General features: G+C 34.1%; 1 protein-coding gene across 1 annotated transcript; it reads left to right on the plus strand.

Moving 5' to 3' along the window:
• The first annotated feature begins 24 nt into the window (after positions 1-24).
• Positions 25-15,987, plus strand: Surf4 (Surfeit locus protein 4). The gene is made up of 6 exons (XM_089712901.1): positions 25-331; positions 2,191-2,352; positions 6,177-6,278; positions 11,891-12,121; positions 13,271-13,450; positions 15,746-15,987. The coding sequence occupies exons 1-6, from the start codon at positions 281-283 to the stop codon at positions 15,830-15,832; spliced, it is 813 nt and encodes a 270-aa protein (XP_089569027.1). The 5' UTR covers positions 25-280; the 3' UTR covers positions 15,833-15,987.
• The last annotated feature ends 25 nt before the right edge of the window (positions 15,988-16,012 follow it).

Below are 16,012 nucleotides of genomic sequence, written 5' to 3' on the forward strand. Positions count from 1 at the left end.
AAAAACATCCGGTTTTATTTTATTTAAAACAGTCTATAACTTCATATAGATACGACTGCACATGACTTTTAATTAATCAATTTTCAACGAATAAATTATTGTGCAACGTGTATGTCAAAAAACAAACATTACATATAACATATTGAAGTATTGTGTAAAAAGTTACTTGTTGGACAGGAAGTGAATCCAACTGTCCACACGTCACTCGTCGAACGACAAGTCCAAGTAACGACAGTGAAATTTCGTATATGTGATAGTGTTAATGAATTTATGGTGAAAAATGCAGATTCCAAACGAATATGTTTCGACTGCTGAAGACATAGCAGATCAGGTACTGTAGAATTATAGTTTTACTGTATTTAATTCAATATCTAATTAATCCGACGTGTACTTTCAATACTTCTGTCACGTCACTGAACTTATTTGATGTTGGCTCAAGATTTATCATCCTATTTGGCTCTTATTATAATTATTACAAAAAATGTAGTCATGCCAACTGTGTGCAATTTTTCTGAGACGTAGTATTGAATTATTACGAAGTAATGCAATGTAACTCCACAGGTGGAATGAATAAGTCAATAAAACTTACTATATTATTCATATCACTTTTTAAAATTATAATGCGATAACATTTTATATTTCTCCGTATCTACAGAATCTTATTTAATATTTTAAAATGCAGGAGAAAACCATGGAATCAATTTTCATTGCCCAATAGTGAAAGTTTTCATATTTCAGAGCTGCATTAGGTGGTAGACAATTATAAAAATTGAAGTTCATTATTAAAATTTTGATGGCACACATGCTGTTACTAACTATATTTAAATATTAAACTAATAGTGGGTAGAAATAGGAAATGTTTATTTCCTGTAATCTGTTTAAGAATTTGGCATGATTCTACTTTCACTTTTTGTATGTTAATTTGTATGTATATCCTGTGTTGTGGAAGAATGAGGTTAAAACTTAAAGTATGCTTTATTATTTTTTTCTTCTTTTTAAAAAAATATTCAATTAATAAATCTTTAAAAAACTTATCAAACCTGATATAAAATAGTACAAGATAATATTATGCTAAATCATATTGTAAATTTACCTTATTACTTAATAACAATTGCTTTTTCCTTCTTCATTTACATAAACAATTATGGTCTCTCCATCACTGAATATTTTATTGTTTCATACTTTTCACACATGAAAATGTATGAAAAGAAAATACAGTAGAACTCCAATTATCCGAATTAATGGGGACCGGGACCCATTTGGATAATCAAATATTCGGATAATCGGATTTAAAAAAAAAATTGCCATTGGAGAGAATAAAAGCTACGTTTTGATATTGCACTATTTTTTTATTGAATTAAATGAAAGAAACATGAAAATTTCACATGTTTTAAATATTTTTGCAATCATTTTTCTTATTTCCTCTAGTGACAACGCATCTTTATCATCATCATCCTTTCCATATTCTTGTTAGGGGAAGAATAATAGCGCACTTAGACTTTTTTTGGACAATTTTTGGTGATTCCGATAATCGGCGATTCGGATAGTCGGAGTTTGCATAATTGGAGTTCTACTGTACACACATTAGTTGTCTCTAAGAAATATTTGATTAGGAATCAAGGATAGTTGAAACATTATGTTTTGTTATACATATTGACTTAAATATGAAGGCACTGTGCCAATTATTGATTATTAATATGATACATATGTTAATATAGCAATGTTGTCATATTATACATATTATGATGTGTAGTAGTATATAGTATACATTTTATTATAATAATATATGTTGTTATCTAATTAAAATTGTTATTTATTAGATGTTAATACGGGTTCAATTTTGTCAATAGATAAGATTATTAATACTCGCTCAATTTTAAGACAACTGAGCTGTTTAATCTTTAAACTCTACTATAAGGTTTAAGTGCATTTTAATTATTCATTCAAATTTATATTAAATCAGATCCATTTTTGATAATGTTTATTTTAAAAGATACCGAGTGTGGTGCTTTTAATAAAAATTCTGAATAACACTACAAATAAGGAAATATACAACCAAATGACAATATATTTAAGTTACCTCAAGTTATATTGAGACCACCGTGATTAGTAGGAAAACTTAATACTAAATAACATACTAACCAAGTAACAATTACATAAATTTCTCTTATGTTCTCTTTTCTTCACCAGGTGATAAGAAAAGGCAAGAATGTGTTACCGACAGTCGCGAGGCTCTGCCTCATATCCACATTCCTCGAGGATGGTCTCCGGATGTGGTTCCAGTGGTCGGAGCAGAGGGACTACATGGACATGTCATGGGGATGCGGCAAGTTCCTCGCTACCATGTTTGTTGTGAGTACATGTTGTTTTGAGGCTGTAATTATTATTAATTGGTATATTGTGAATGATATTTTATCTGTGATAGTAAATTATATTACATAGTGGATGTGTAGATATTTTTTTATCTTCAGTCTAGTTTTATTTTACTTGTATAATAAACATTAAAGTTTGTAAGAATGTATTAATATATGCAATGAAGCCATGGGATCAAGCTTAGTTATTTAAAAAAATGCAATAAGTTTGAGAGCTATTTTGGCTATATTTCACTGAAACTTATTGTCTATTTTTAATTTATTATTAGTTAAAATTGAAGACATTTTAGTAGTCAAGGATAGTCATAGTTAGTATGAATTAAAGTATAATTTATCTGCTATTTTAATAGAAAATAACTACATGAACTTATTGTTAACTTAAGTTTGTGGAATGTTACATTATCTATGAAACAGGTGGCTATAGTTATTTGGCCTCAATTATTTTAAGTTATCTAACATCCTTAGTGAATTCTTCCTCCTTTAGTCAGGTAACAGCAAACAGTAAAATAAGTATTTCCGTAGTTTACTGAATTTTTAAAATTAATTTTAATTTTTAAAGTGAAACTTTTATTACATCGTCTCAAACTTTTTGGTCTGTGTAGCGCATGTCGCGTGTATCGCGGCTGCCGAGTAGGTATACCTACTCGGCAGCCGACCGACACGCGACATGCGCTACACAAAGCAGTGTTCGGAACCCTTCGAACAGTTTCACTTTTACCGTGGTTTCATAAAACCACACAACATTTTTTGTAAAATAAACATTTAATTTTAATTTTTTGTAAAAATATAATTTACAGAATTTAAATTATATTTTTCACTTGGAATAATGATGTATGTAATTTTATAGCTTAGAATTGTAATTTTATGTTTAAGTTAATGTACTACATACTTATATATAAAACAATAAAAAGTTTATTATTGTTACATGTCTCATAAATTTACTTATAGTTGCTAAAAAATAATTTTTTTATAACCAAGAAAGTAATATCAACGAAATGGCTTATAATATTTTACTATATTTTTTTTAAATTTCGTTTGTCTATTGACTATTATAATCTCCAGTTAAATAATGTTTCATTATAATTTGTAATCTGACCAAATTTTGTAAATTTCAATTTCAGCATCAGTAAGTTTTGTAATTGATTTGTAAAGATTGCACTGCACATTTATCAGATATCACTTACTTACAAAATACTTATTTATATGGCAATACACATTATCACAGTCTTGAACTTATTATCTAGTGTGATAGGTAAAGTTGATTTTCGTTATCTGTGTTACAATAATATTGATAAGTTATTAATTCATAACGTTACGCTAATTATTAACGGAAGCTTAAACAGATTAAAAATGTTAAGTTGCGAAAGGTTTTTTTATGAGAATGTACATTACAAAATAATGATAAAGAATCAATGTAAAGAATAGATAGTTTTCGTTGTATCACGCGTTCAGGATAGCGATATTATTTTAGCGCCCTTTGATTGATAATAATTAAATAAATTATAATTTAAAAGTGCAATTTTATGTTCATTTCATTAAAATATCAGTATTTTTTTTTATTATTAATATTTATTAATGTGTAATGATGAAAAATAATATAATAGCACAGTCCTTTCACGAAGCATTTATTTTTTGCAATGTCATGCCTGTAATCATATAGATTATAGATAGATATTATTTTAAGTCGAGTTAATTTAAATTCATCAAAAAAAAGATTACTTGATAATAGAAAAATATCCATTTATGCTTTAATGAATATTTGCATCCACAACTCGTTAAACATTATGTTAATGATCACATAAATTTAAACTCTACCAGGAATATGTGATAATTTATATTTAAATATGGTAATTATATACGCTTTTTATAATATCCGAAACGAGAACTCGCAGTAATGACATGAGACATCGTATTGTTGCTCAAGCGATCGGCCTTGACCACAGTGACCAATATACCTAGATGAAGATGAAGCGAAAAAAAGGCTGTACGTTAATAGCACTTTCGCTTACCTTAACGGACGTGTTGGCATTCTTAAATGTAATCTGGTATCCCTTTCGTTTTTACTGGAAGAACTGTTCATTGAGCCATGAAAAAACAATTGTTGGTATGAGAATGGAAAAAAACTAAGTTTGAATACTGGTATAAAATTCAAAATTCAATATAGTGATTAATATAATGGTACGGGGTAGAAAAAGTTAAAAAAAAAATTAAAATATCTGACAAAAAATATTTTCACACTCTTTATATCAATTAGAATAATTACTGAATGTAACATGTTCAAATTATTGTATTTTTTTAATACTGCGCCCGTATAACATTCCATGAAAAAAACGCCATTCAAAAAAAGCGCGAAAGAAAGATCGAAACAACCGATAAATTATAGGATACATTGCCACCGCGGCGGCTGGCTGGCTTGCTGTCACCGGCTGGTTGTCCGGCTGGCTGGCTGGCTGGCTGGATGGCTGGCTAGCTGGCTAGGATCCTCCGGGGGGCCAGGATTGGCTCAGGTGCCGTTGTGGTACGGCGAGGTATGGCGGCTAGTGGTCGCGGCCTGGCAATTTGGCTGGGCAAAATGGGGTTGGAAGGTCGATCGGGGCTCGTTTGGGTCTCGTTCCGACCGACTGGCAGGGGGCTGCGCTTTGCGGCGGTGGATGGCGGCCAGAGGCCGCGCGCGTTGTTTTTGTTGGTAGTCTAACTACCAGTCTACCAACAAAACAGGGGGCGGGATCCCGACGCGTCACTTTTGTGACACGCGGTGACTCCTGTAGGTGGGTGTAGGGCGGCGGCTATCCTGCGACAGCCGTCTGCCAACTCGTAATCCGGTCCGTGGGGCCGGACCGAGGGCCGCCACCTCTGGTGTGAGGTGGGGGCTGCGAGGGAAACCTCTATAAAAGTGCGCCGGAGGGTCCTTCGACGCGTGAATCACGTTTCAGAGGGCCTTTCGGCGCGCGCCCTTCGGCCGGTCGGTGCTGGGGTCGAGGGTTTGGGGAACGCCGATGATGGAACGGGGAACAATCCATCATCGGCGAGCGGGTGGCGTGAGCTCGTGTACAGCTTGCGCCGCCCCGGGGTGGGCATTTGGTGGAGGGCCTGGAAACGGGCAAGTGGCGGAGGGCCTGGAAACGGGCAACTGCTGGGCGGGATATGCGGAAGATTGCGAATGTGTACCCGCATCCCGTCTAAAGCAGCGCGTTGGTACACGGTGGGGTTTTAGTCGGTAGGAATCCGACATAACCCACGGCTCCATCCCCGGGAGCCGTGGGTATCTTAGGCAAGATTTCCCCACTTGAAAAAAAAAAAAAAAAGGATATATTGCCACATTGTAGTCTTTGTGACCTCATTGAACGTACGGGTATATTCAATCATTATTATTTATCTGATTTATCTCACTGACACACATTGTGTTATATTTTTTACACAGATTCCTTTTAATTATGTTGTTATTGTTTTTTTATTCCACTTTACATATGGTCACTTATTGCAATGATGCACTGCGTGTTTCTTTAAGTTTTTTATTTTATTACATATATGTATAATTGGCTTTTTAAAATGTTGAAAAAAAATCTAGCCGCATATTCACATCTTCACTGATTTGTAAAACTATCAATGACGTTTTTAGTAACGCTATATAGTCCAATATTCCTCATTCTAGTATTCTCAGAATAAGTATTAATTGTATGGAGTTATATTGTGCCAGTTTTCTTAAAAAAAGTTGTGGTTATTGCCAATTCCATCTCCACGTATGGAGTCGCCAGCAAGAACCATTTTAATGCAAGCTTTATTATATGTACCTTTTTATTGCAGATAATAAATCTATTTGGTCAGCTGGGTGGATGTGTGATGGTACTGGGCAGGTGGAAGGTGGATATCGCTTGTGGAGTGCTGTTCTTCATCGTAGTACTACAGGTAATTATAAAAAATAGTAGGTATAGCAGTGTTATAACGTTGTAGATATGAGATTATCTATTATTACTGTGTACATAAACTGTTATAAATGCGTTTGTCAGCATGTTTGGTACACTTATATGTAAAATTGAATGATTGGTTCTGGATGAAATTTGGCACAGAGGTAGTTTATAATTATTCGTTTACAGGCTGATTTAATTACTGTATAAGCGAGAACAACGAGAGTGTAGTTTCGGTAATGTAACTAAGGTAAAATGTGAACTTGATAGATTTTTATGTAGGCGGTGAAAGCCGCCGCCTACATAAAAGGCTACATAAATGTAGGTTTTTTTGATAAATAGAGACGAATATAGACGAATCAATAAATATTTGAATTGGAATATTAAATATAGGTACAACAGATTGAGTTTTCAAGAAATGCTTTGAACAAATTGGTTATACAATTTCAGATATCATACACAATGAAATAGTTTATTATAACCACACGTTATTGTTCAATTTATGAGCTGAAAATGTTCACACAGCTTTCCATTCCAACAACTTTCTAAAGTCCGAAAGGAAAGACGTGTTGCTGGTCGCTACATGGAAGTTGGAACTGTGTTCTAGACTGTACACAATGCCTAGGGCATAACTACGTTTATTATTAACTAGCTGGGCTCCGCGGTTTCACGTGCGTTCCGCGTGGCTCCGCTCCTGTTGATCTTAGCGTGATAAAATATAGCCTATAGCCTATAGGCTATAGCCTAACACCGAAAGAATTTTTCAAATCGGGCCAGTTGTTCCTGAGATAAGCGCGTTCAAACAAACAAACTCTTCAGCTATATAATATTAGTATAGATAACTACTTTCAGTCCTCGGCTACGAAGTTCGAGCGCTTTGTCTTAAATCTAAGTAGTCACTACATAGTATAAAACAAAGTCGCTTTCTCTGTCCCTATGTCCCTTTGTACGCTTAAATCTTTGAAACTACGCAACGGATTTTAATGCGTTTTTTTTTAATAGATAGAGTGATTCAAGAGGAAGGTTTATATGTATAACTAGCGGTCCGCCCCGGCTTCGCCCGTGGAACATATTTACGTTTTCTCTACATAAGAACCATCCCCGTACTTCAAGGAATATAATAGAAAAGAATTATCGAAATCGGTTCAGCCGTTCACACGTGATGCCGTGACAACACGAAACGGGTGCGGACCCGCCGCCTTTTTATAGCTCCCGCCGCGAAGCGCGTCGAACGCGGCAACTGACACACAAAAATAATCCTTATGGCATGATTCTGTATTCACGCGCGATGACTTATAGCGTATTTCATGTATAACTTTGGTGTTTCTACACCGATTTACATGATTCTTTTACTATAACCTGCCCAGGAGTATGAAGAATAATTGTGCCAAATTTGGTTAAAATCCGTCGTGTAGTTTCTGTTTCTATAGCGAATATACAGACAGACAGACAGACAGACAGACAGACAAAAATTTTACTGATTGCATTTTTGGCATCAGTAGCGATCCCTTATCACCCCTTCATAGTAGTTTTTTTAATATATTTCATGTACAGAATTGGCCTCTCTACAGATTTATTATAAGTATAGATTATAACAAGTTGTATTATGCAGTTTCACTCTAATTATTATATTGGTATGGAAGGATGTATGGATGTCAGTGTTTCTTTCTCTTATTCTAGTGTATTTATCAACAAAAGCTTGCAAAAATTTAACATTATTAACAGTAATGTATGGCTTGTGGATCTGTCCATAGCACAGACATGTATATTTAAGTAGACAACGCAAGTACCGCGATCTGTATGAAAACCAAGCGTGTCATATTTTTTGTACTGACCTTGACGCGTTATGACGTCACGAGCGCTTTTTAGTGATGTTAATTTCATTTTACGCTAAATCGATTAGGCCGCCACTCGCGCGGCGATTCTAGTATCGTCTTATCCCATCGAAGTAAATCGAAAGAAATCAGATCAAACTAGATCTATGTCTAAGAGGTAGTCAAATAAATGAATCGTAATCGATTACTAAATCGATTCAAGACAGAAAAATGATAATTACCATAGACAGAGGGATGATAAATTAAAGTTATAAACCTTTTAATATTCTAACAAGTAAACTAATGTGTTTTAGCTTTTTCTTACATATGCCCATTGAGTTACCATGTACTACGTACTAGAGAGGCCATCGAAAGAAAGTAATGAAACTGTCAATCAATCAATCTTTATGTCCCGTTGCATCAATCCATTTTCCTTTTATGTTCGGGTTACTTGGAAAACTGAAAAAACAAACATAGTCTAAGCAATAAGGAGTTTTCTTAAAAAACTCCCAAGATGACACTTTAACTATTGGCGTCCATGTCATAATATTTATTTTTAGTACCTTTGTATTAAAATACTTAAAAGTTCTCGGCCAAGTCGTATTAAATGACAAAAAAAATCTATGCCTTTTTTTCTGAAAAATTGCTCCTTCAAATTATCATTTTTCTGTTCGATTATAAAATCGATTAGAATCGAGAACTGTTGCATCAAATGAACATCACTAACCACAAAATTGGACAGAAAAATGAGAACAGAAAAATGAGAAGACGCTATTCATTGCTTGTTATCATACAACGCGATCTTTACCGTGCCAAGTAAAAGCCGCAATGTATTCAGAATCATTTCGTATTGGTGGCAGTACACATTGGGCCAACGTGTTGGGCCAACGGGTTGGGCCAACGTGTAGAGAGCTACTTGGCGGTATGTTGGCTTCATTAGCCTAGTTGGCGCCAATATTGGCAGGCCAACCGAATGTTGTCGGTTTTTTGTGCACACATCAAAGGATCTTGGCGCGCTCCACAAACAGCGTTCACACGTTGGTGTCTTGTTCAGTTTGTTGTTACTCGTCAGCGGAGACAGTATCGTTGCGCGTCAATGAAATTTACGTTTAACCATGTTCCGATAGCGATGGCGGCGCCCGGCCGAGGTTTTACAATTCGTAGAATTGTATTGACATGAAAGAATAATTTGGAATCCACGGCATGAACTACACAAAAAAAAACCATATAACTCAATAAATTAGATGTTCTATTTTCTATTTATTATATTATTCTAGATGTTTTTCTTATCTCACTTTCATACAATGCGATAAAAAAATGAATATACATATTTATAAAATGAGTAAAATAGTATTAAAAAGTTACTTGTTCTTAAAAATTATTAAATAACAATATACAATGAACATGATTTTGAATTTTGATCAAATTGTGCTTTATTACATAAATAATATTATCATTTGATATAATAATATCTAAAATCTAATCTTTAAAATTTTCGTTTTATAGGTAGTTAAAATTAAATTCAAATATGTAAAATGCACACATTTTAAACATTTGAAAAAATCTAAACATAATAATGTTTTATTTATACAGATATAAAAAAAGGACAATAGAGATTGGAAAATGGTATCATCGCAGACGGCAGAGTACACTCATTGTTATTGATGCACATGTACGTAATAATTAAACGCACTGTATATAAATAAATTGCCGCGGCTGCAAGAACTTTTACGGACTACGTCCATCTTTGAAGCGCCAATGCAGAATGATCAGTACGCCAATGTGTGAACAGGAATCTTGATATCCTTCATTTTTTCCCAACACGTTGGCCCAACGCCTTGGCCCCATGTGTACTGCCGCTATATGATTTGGTATCCGTGTTTGTCACGATCGTTTTCCACAGATATTCTTTATTTGATTTTAAAATAAATAGTGCATATTCTGATTAGAAAATTACTTACCGGTGGAAGGAAACATCTCTGCTAACTCGGCCACTCACAGCTGTGGAGTTTCTACAGTTTATAACGGTGCAATTCGGCATTTTACTTTATTCAGCTTCACGTCTTTCCTTGGCGAACTGCAAGCGCGGACTGAGTGTAGGCCAGCGTCAAGTAAGTTTCATAAACTTAGTTTGGACACGGGAAGTACATACACTCGCTTAGTCTATCTTGATACATGTCTGTGGTCCATAGCATTGTATGTGGCATATTTGAATGTGGTTCTGTTAGTCGAAAGGAAATTGAAGTGGTCCTGTCAAATTAATTTTGCGGAGTTTTTTCCAAACGAAGAACTTGTCTTTTACTCAGTTTCATTTCACACGTGTTTTTTATTTACTAAACCGTATTCACTTGATAGAGCGACCTTATCAATAGGCCGACAATTGTTCATGAATGGGCCATTCAACTGTACACCGAGACGAATTGCAAATCATTGTTGAAGTGCTTTTTTTTTAAATCGCCAAGTGCGTATTGACTATTGATGTTTTTTGTTGAGAGTTTATTTCGAGAACGACCCTTGTCAAAGATAAGATAAAAAAAGCCTTTTTAAATAAGTCGTGTTTTTAGTCTTATTTAGATTTATAGCTTCAGGGATAAGGGTCATTGCATTACGTAAGCGAATAAATCGTACAGCCCACGGTTTCGCTAAGGGCGTTCCCAGGTGAAAATAAATCTATATATAGATTTATATAGAATATTGTCTATGTATTTGAATTATCACCAAGATTCGATAAGCCGTAATTGCGAGAAAAGATATTGGAAACTGCTTTCCAACGGGTGTTATATTAAATAATCTATGTAACAATGATTCAAAAGCGCGTCTAAATTAAGTCTTGTTGAATAAATAAATGTTTGAGTTTGTAAACAAAAATTAGCTTCACATGCATAGCTAATCAAACAATTGTAAAATAACTGCAAAATCACAGCTGTTTTCGTTCTGTTTTAATTTCATTGATTATACATAGTTGTTTTCTACAAATTATTTATTACTTACAATTGTATTTTTGTGTTATCTATTGAAGTTTAAGTTTTTTTTTGACAATTTTCCATAATTTCCTGATTGTACTTTCATTAAAAGTAAAGTAAAAAAAGTAAAAAATATTTATTCAAAAATCAAGCATACAATCTCGTTGAACTTATTACAATAAGGCTGTTAACACAGTAAATATGTGAAAAACAACTATAATCATTTGTTTTAAAGTTTTAAAAGAACAAAATTTTTATGAACTTAAAAAAAATTGGGTTCCGCTTTAATTTTTTGGGCGTCTCGCTTATAATTTACCAACACAAGTTTAAATTACATAATAATAGTAACAAAATATGTCGCGATTCTTCTATCTGAGTTTGACCTTGTAACCTTGACAAGCATCTTTTAGTTCCAAATATAGACGTAGATCATCGATTCTTGTTATTTGCTTGTTGAATGGAAAATTTAACTAGCAAAATAGTCGAAATAAGACCATAGACAAAAGAGTACAACGTACATATGCGTGTGTGTCAAATGTATGGGTGTGTGCAATGTTTCTTTTTATTTACTAGCTTGCCCAGCAGACATTGTTCTGCCCCATTGCACCTTTTTCATGTTTTCTCGCATTAAGAACCTTTCTAGTGCCTTAACAAAAACGTTAAAAATATTAGCTGATTTGGTCGAGACGTTATCGAGTTTTACGCTTAGCAACACAGTTTATTTTTACTACATAGATAAAAATGGCCATCAGTACTTCTCCTGTATTAACTTTTAAGTTTGCCAAGGGCTCAAAAGTTTTTTCTTCGCGTATTAATATACAGATGATCTATTTCAGACATTCGCCTACAGCATACTATGGGACATGCAGTTCTTGCTACGTAACTTAGCACTTATAGGCGCTCTGTTACTCGTCTTGGCGGAAGCCCGAGCGGAGGGGAGAAGCCTCTTTGCCGGAGTCCCCTCTCTGGGAGAAAACAAACCGAAGACCTACCTGCAACTCGCTGGCAGGATCCTGCTGGCCTTCATGTTCATTACGCTGCTGAGATTCGAAGTTTCTTTCTTGCAGGTAAGAATTATTGGTTATGGGTTACTAGCCACTTGCCCGTCATTTAAAGTTTTATCAATTTATTCAAATGACTTGTGATTTGTGAGTAAATTTGCTAACCACATGAGCGTTAGTGCCTAAATTAAATAAAATTGCCGGAAACTCAAATTACTTATTCAATTGTTAAAACTTGCCTTCAACAATTATTACAGGAAATATTTATCAAAAAACCAACAAAAATATTTTATAAAGTAGTAAGTAATAAGGACTAGTACTTTTTGCACTGAGCTTTTTGCTACAAATTTCGTATAATGTTTTTATAATTTATGAATTTTTTATCCCCGACTCCTTGATTCAACTCACACACGTAAAGGATATGAACAGTTACCTTAAATCAGAAGATGTCAGTCTTGTCAATATTACCTACTTATCATAAGATTCATGGCGTGTCTATAATATCCCAAACGGTTATTGTATTCATTGACCCGTGCACTACTTGTGGGCGAATGACGTAGGTCCATAAATAATTTGTGACGCAACAGGACAAAAAATCCTGCTCGGAATTTAATTTAATCACGTTGTTCGTAATCAATGCATATATGCCACTATTTATCGTTAGTATTATACATGGAGTGCTACAAATAGTTTATTGGGTACTAAGCAGAATTCTTCTGTGATTTATACAATGAGTGGGTTAGCTTTTTGTAATGCTCATTCAATCACTTTACGAGTAATACTTTAGAATAAATAACACGAAACATCAAACAATGTAGGTAAAGGCAATATAAACGGGATAATCTCAGGAACCACGACACAAAATTAAATTTCACATATACGTACATTTAAAATTGCCATACAACCAAAATTTAATATTAAAAAAATTGAACTTGTTATGCACATAATAATATTATGTGAGTGTTAGAAGAGCACTTTCACATATTATAATTGTGAAAGTACTTTTTCCGTCTCAAATTTTTATTTTTATTCACTTCTTCATGCTAATCAATATGAGACAACCACTAATCCACCAAAAAAGTACGTCTACATTCAACACGAAAACGAACCCTATACTTTTTTATCGAAATCAAAAATATAACTTATCTACCCTCAATTAAGCGCCCTTTATCCAAGTCTTCCACCTCGTATAATAACATAGCTCGAACGTTGCAGATCGTGCAAGATCTCCTCGGCAGCATCCTCATGATCCTAGTCACTGTCGGCTACCGTACCAAGCTGTCAGCGCTCATGCTCGTGCTCGTACTGTCCGTGCTCAATCTGTACCACAACGCGTGGTGGGCGGTGCCGACGTACAAGCCGCTGAGGGACTTCCTCAAATATGACTTCTTCCAGGTTAGTGTGACGGGAAAAACTTTAAATTGATATTTTTTTTTAGAAGATTAGGCCAGTAGAAATCGACACTAAAAAACCCTAAATTCGCAAAGCACGATGTAGATTTGAATTTTTGGTATGTTGTTTGGATCAGTTAGGGTGATGTAAATCCCAATTTGCAACTTCGAAAAAGTTGTGCTCGCTGAGCACCACGTGATAAACTGCGAAAATTTTGGACGTTTTTCACTTTTTGCTCTAAAAGTCATAAACTATGCGTTTCCGACAAGTATGATTCAGTACATAAATTAAGGTTATTAAATTTGCAACAATTTAAGCCTAACCGCAGCTCTCTAAACCTTATAACGACTAAACTGTGGCCATTCGAAGATGGTTCATTTTTCCGGAAATATTGAAATTTTTAGTTTTGCTCCCGTTTGAAGCAAAATATTGGCAAAAAACCGCTCGTTCTATGAGAAGGTCATAAAATAAAGTTGTAGAAAATTTAATTTTGTTAATTACCTATCCTGCAAATGAAAAAGTATTATCCTTTTTGTGATTTTATATGCCCTCAGTTTCAATTCTTTAAAAATCTATTTCTACCTTCTTTTTGTTTTTCAGATATTGTGAGTGAACTATTTGTCTCACAGACTTTGTTCTATGCTCTAATGAAAGAAAATTAAATGCACTACAACTTTATTATACGACTTTCTCATAGAACGAGCGGTTTTTGCCAATATTTTGGTTCAAACGGGAGCAAAACTAAAAATTTTAAATTTTCGGGAAAAACTGACTATCTTTGAAAGGCCACAGCTTAGTTGTTATAAGGTTTAGAGAGCTGTGGTTTGGTTAAATTGTTGCAAATTTAATTAGCTTTGTAATTTTGTTAATTACCTATACTGCAAATGAAAAAGTATTATCCTTTTTATGATTTTATATGCCCTCAGTTTCAATTCTTTAAAAATCTATTTCTACCTTCTTTTTGTTTTTCAGATATTGTGAGTGAACTATTTGTCTCACAGACTTTGTTCTATGCTCTAATGAAAGAAAATCAAATGCACTACAACTTTATTATACGACCTTCTCATAGAACGAGCGGTTTTTGCCAATATTTTGCTTCAAACGGGAGCAAAACTAAAAATTTCAATATTTCGGGAAAAATGAACCATCTTCGAATGGCCACAGTTTAGTCGCTATAAGATTTAGAGAGCTTTAATTAGGCTTAAATTGTTGCAAATTTAATAACCTTAATTTATGTACTGAATGATACTTGTCGGAAACGCATAGTTTATGACTTTTAGAGCAAAAAGTGAAAAAAGTCCAAAATTTTCGCAGTTTATTATTTGCGTATAATCTTTTTTCCTACTTTCCCAAATTTTGTAATTTTGTTAATTACCTATCCTGCAAATGAAAAAGTATTATTCTTTTTATGATTTTATATGCTCTCAGTTTCAATTCTTTAAAAATCTATTTCTACCTTCTTTTTGTTTTTCAGATATTGTGTGTGAAATATTTGTCTCACAGACTTTGTTCTATGCTCTTATGAAAGAAAATTAAATGCACTACAACTTTATTATACGAACTTCTCATAGAACGAGCGGTTTTTGCCAATATTTTGCTTCAAACGGGAGCAAAACTAAAAATTTCAATATTTCGGGAAAAATGAACCATCTTCGAATGGCCACAGTTTAGTCGTTATAAGGTTTAGAGAGCTACGGTTAGGCTTAAATTGTTGCAAATTTAATAACCTTAATTTATGTACTGAATCATACTTGTCGGAAACGCATAGTTTATGACTTTTAGAGCAAAAAGTGAAAAAAGTCCAAAATTTTCGCAGTTTATCACGTGGTGCGCAGCGAGCACAACTTTTTCGAAGTTGCAAATTGGGATTTACATCACCCTAACTGATCCAAACAACATACCAAAAATTCAAATCTACATCGTGCTTTGCGAATTTAATGTTAATTTCCACTGGCCTAGATTTAATGTTTTGGTTTAACTTTTAAGCCTTTAATTGTGCATATAATAAATAAGTAATCGTTAAAACGATCAAAATTAACTGATTTATGTATTAACTAGCTATGCCGCGCGAATTCACGCGCGGACAAAAGCAAGTATCTACAGCTTACGTATTATTCTGACGAATAAGTTACATAACTGCCAAGTACATATTATTTAAATCAACTACCTATACAGTATAGCAAAAATAAGATGGTTTTTAGCCAAATTTAATTTCTGTGGTACAGATTTTACATACCCTTCTGGGTTTTTAAAGGTTTTATGTCAAATGCAAATACAATATTGAAACTTTTTTTTCAGACCCTATCCGTGATCGGAGGTCTCCTCATGATAGTGTACCTCGGGCCTGGAGGCGTCAGTATGGACGAGCACAAGAAAAAGTGGTAGGGACGCTCCCTAGCTCCCTTGTGTACGGACTTGATATTAATTGTAAGGTTGTTGTGGCGCGCTCGCGGCCCTCGCGTTTGTACATATAGGACGCCATGTTGTTTAGTTTGCGCGCCATTTTATATTGACGTTCGATTTTTTTTTTATTTTAAAAATAAATGTGTGATGTTGTCAATTGTC

Source organism: Colias philodice, chromosome 3 (assembly GCF_061535455.1).
Source record: "Colias philodice isolate Cphi_HAF_F1 chromosome 3, ilColPhil1 Martin Lab GWU primary, whole genome shotgun sequence".
NCBI lineage: Eukaryota > Metazoa > Arthropoda > Insecta > Lepidoptera > Pieridae > Colias > Colias philodice.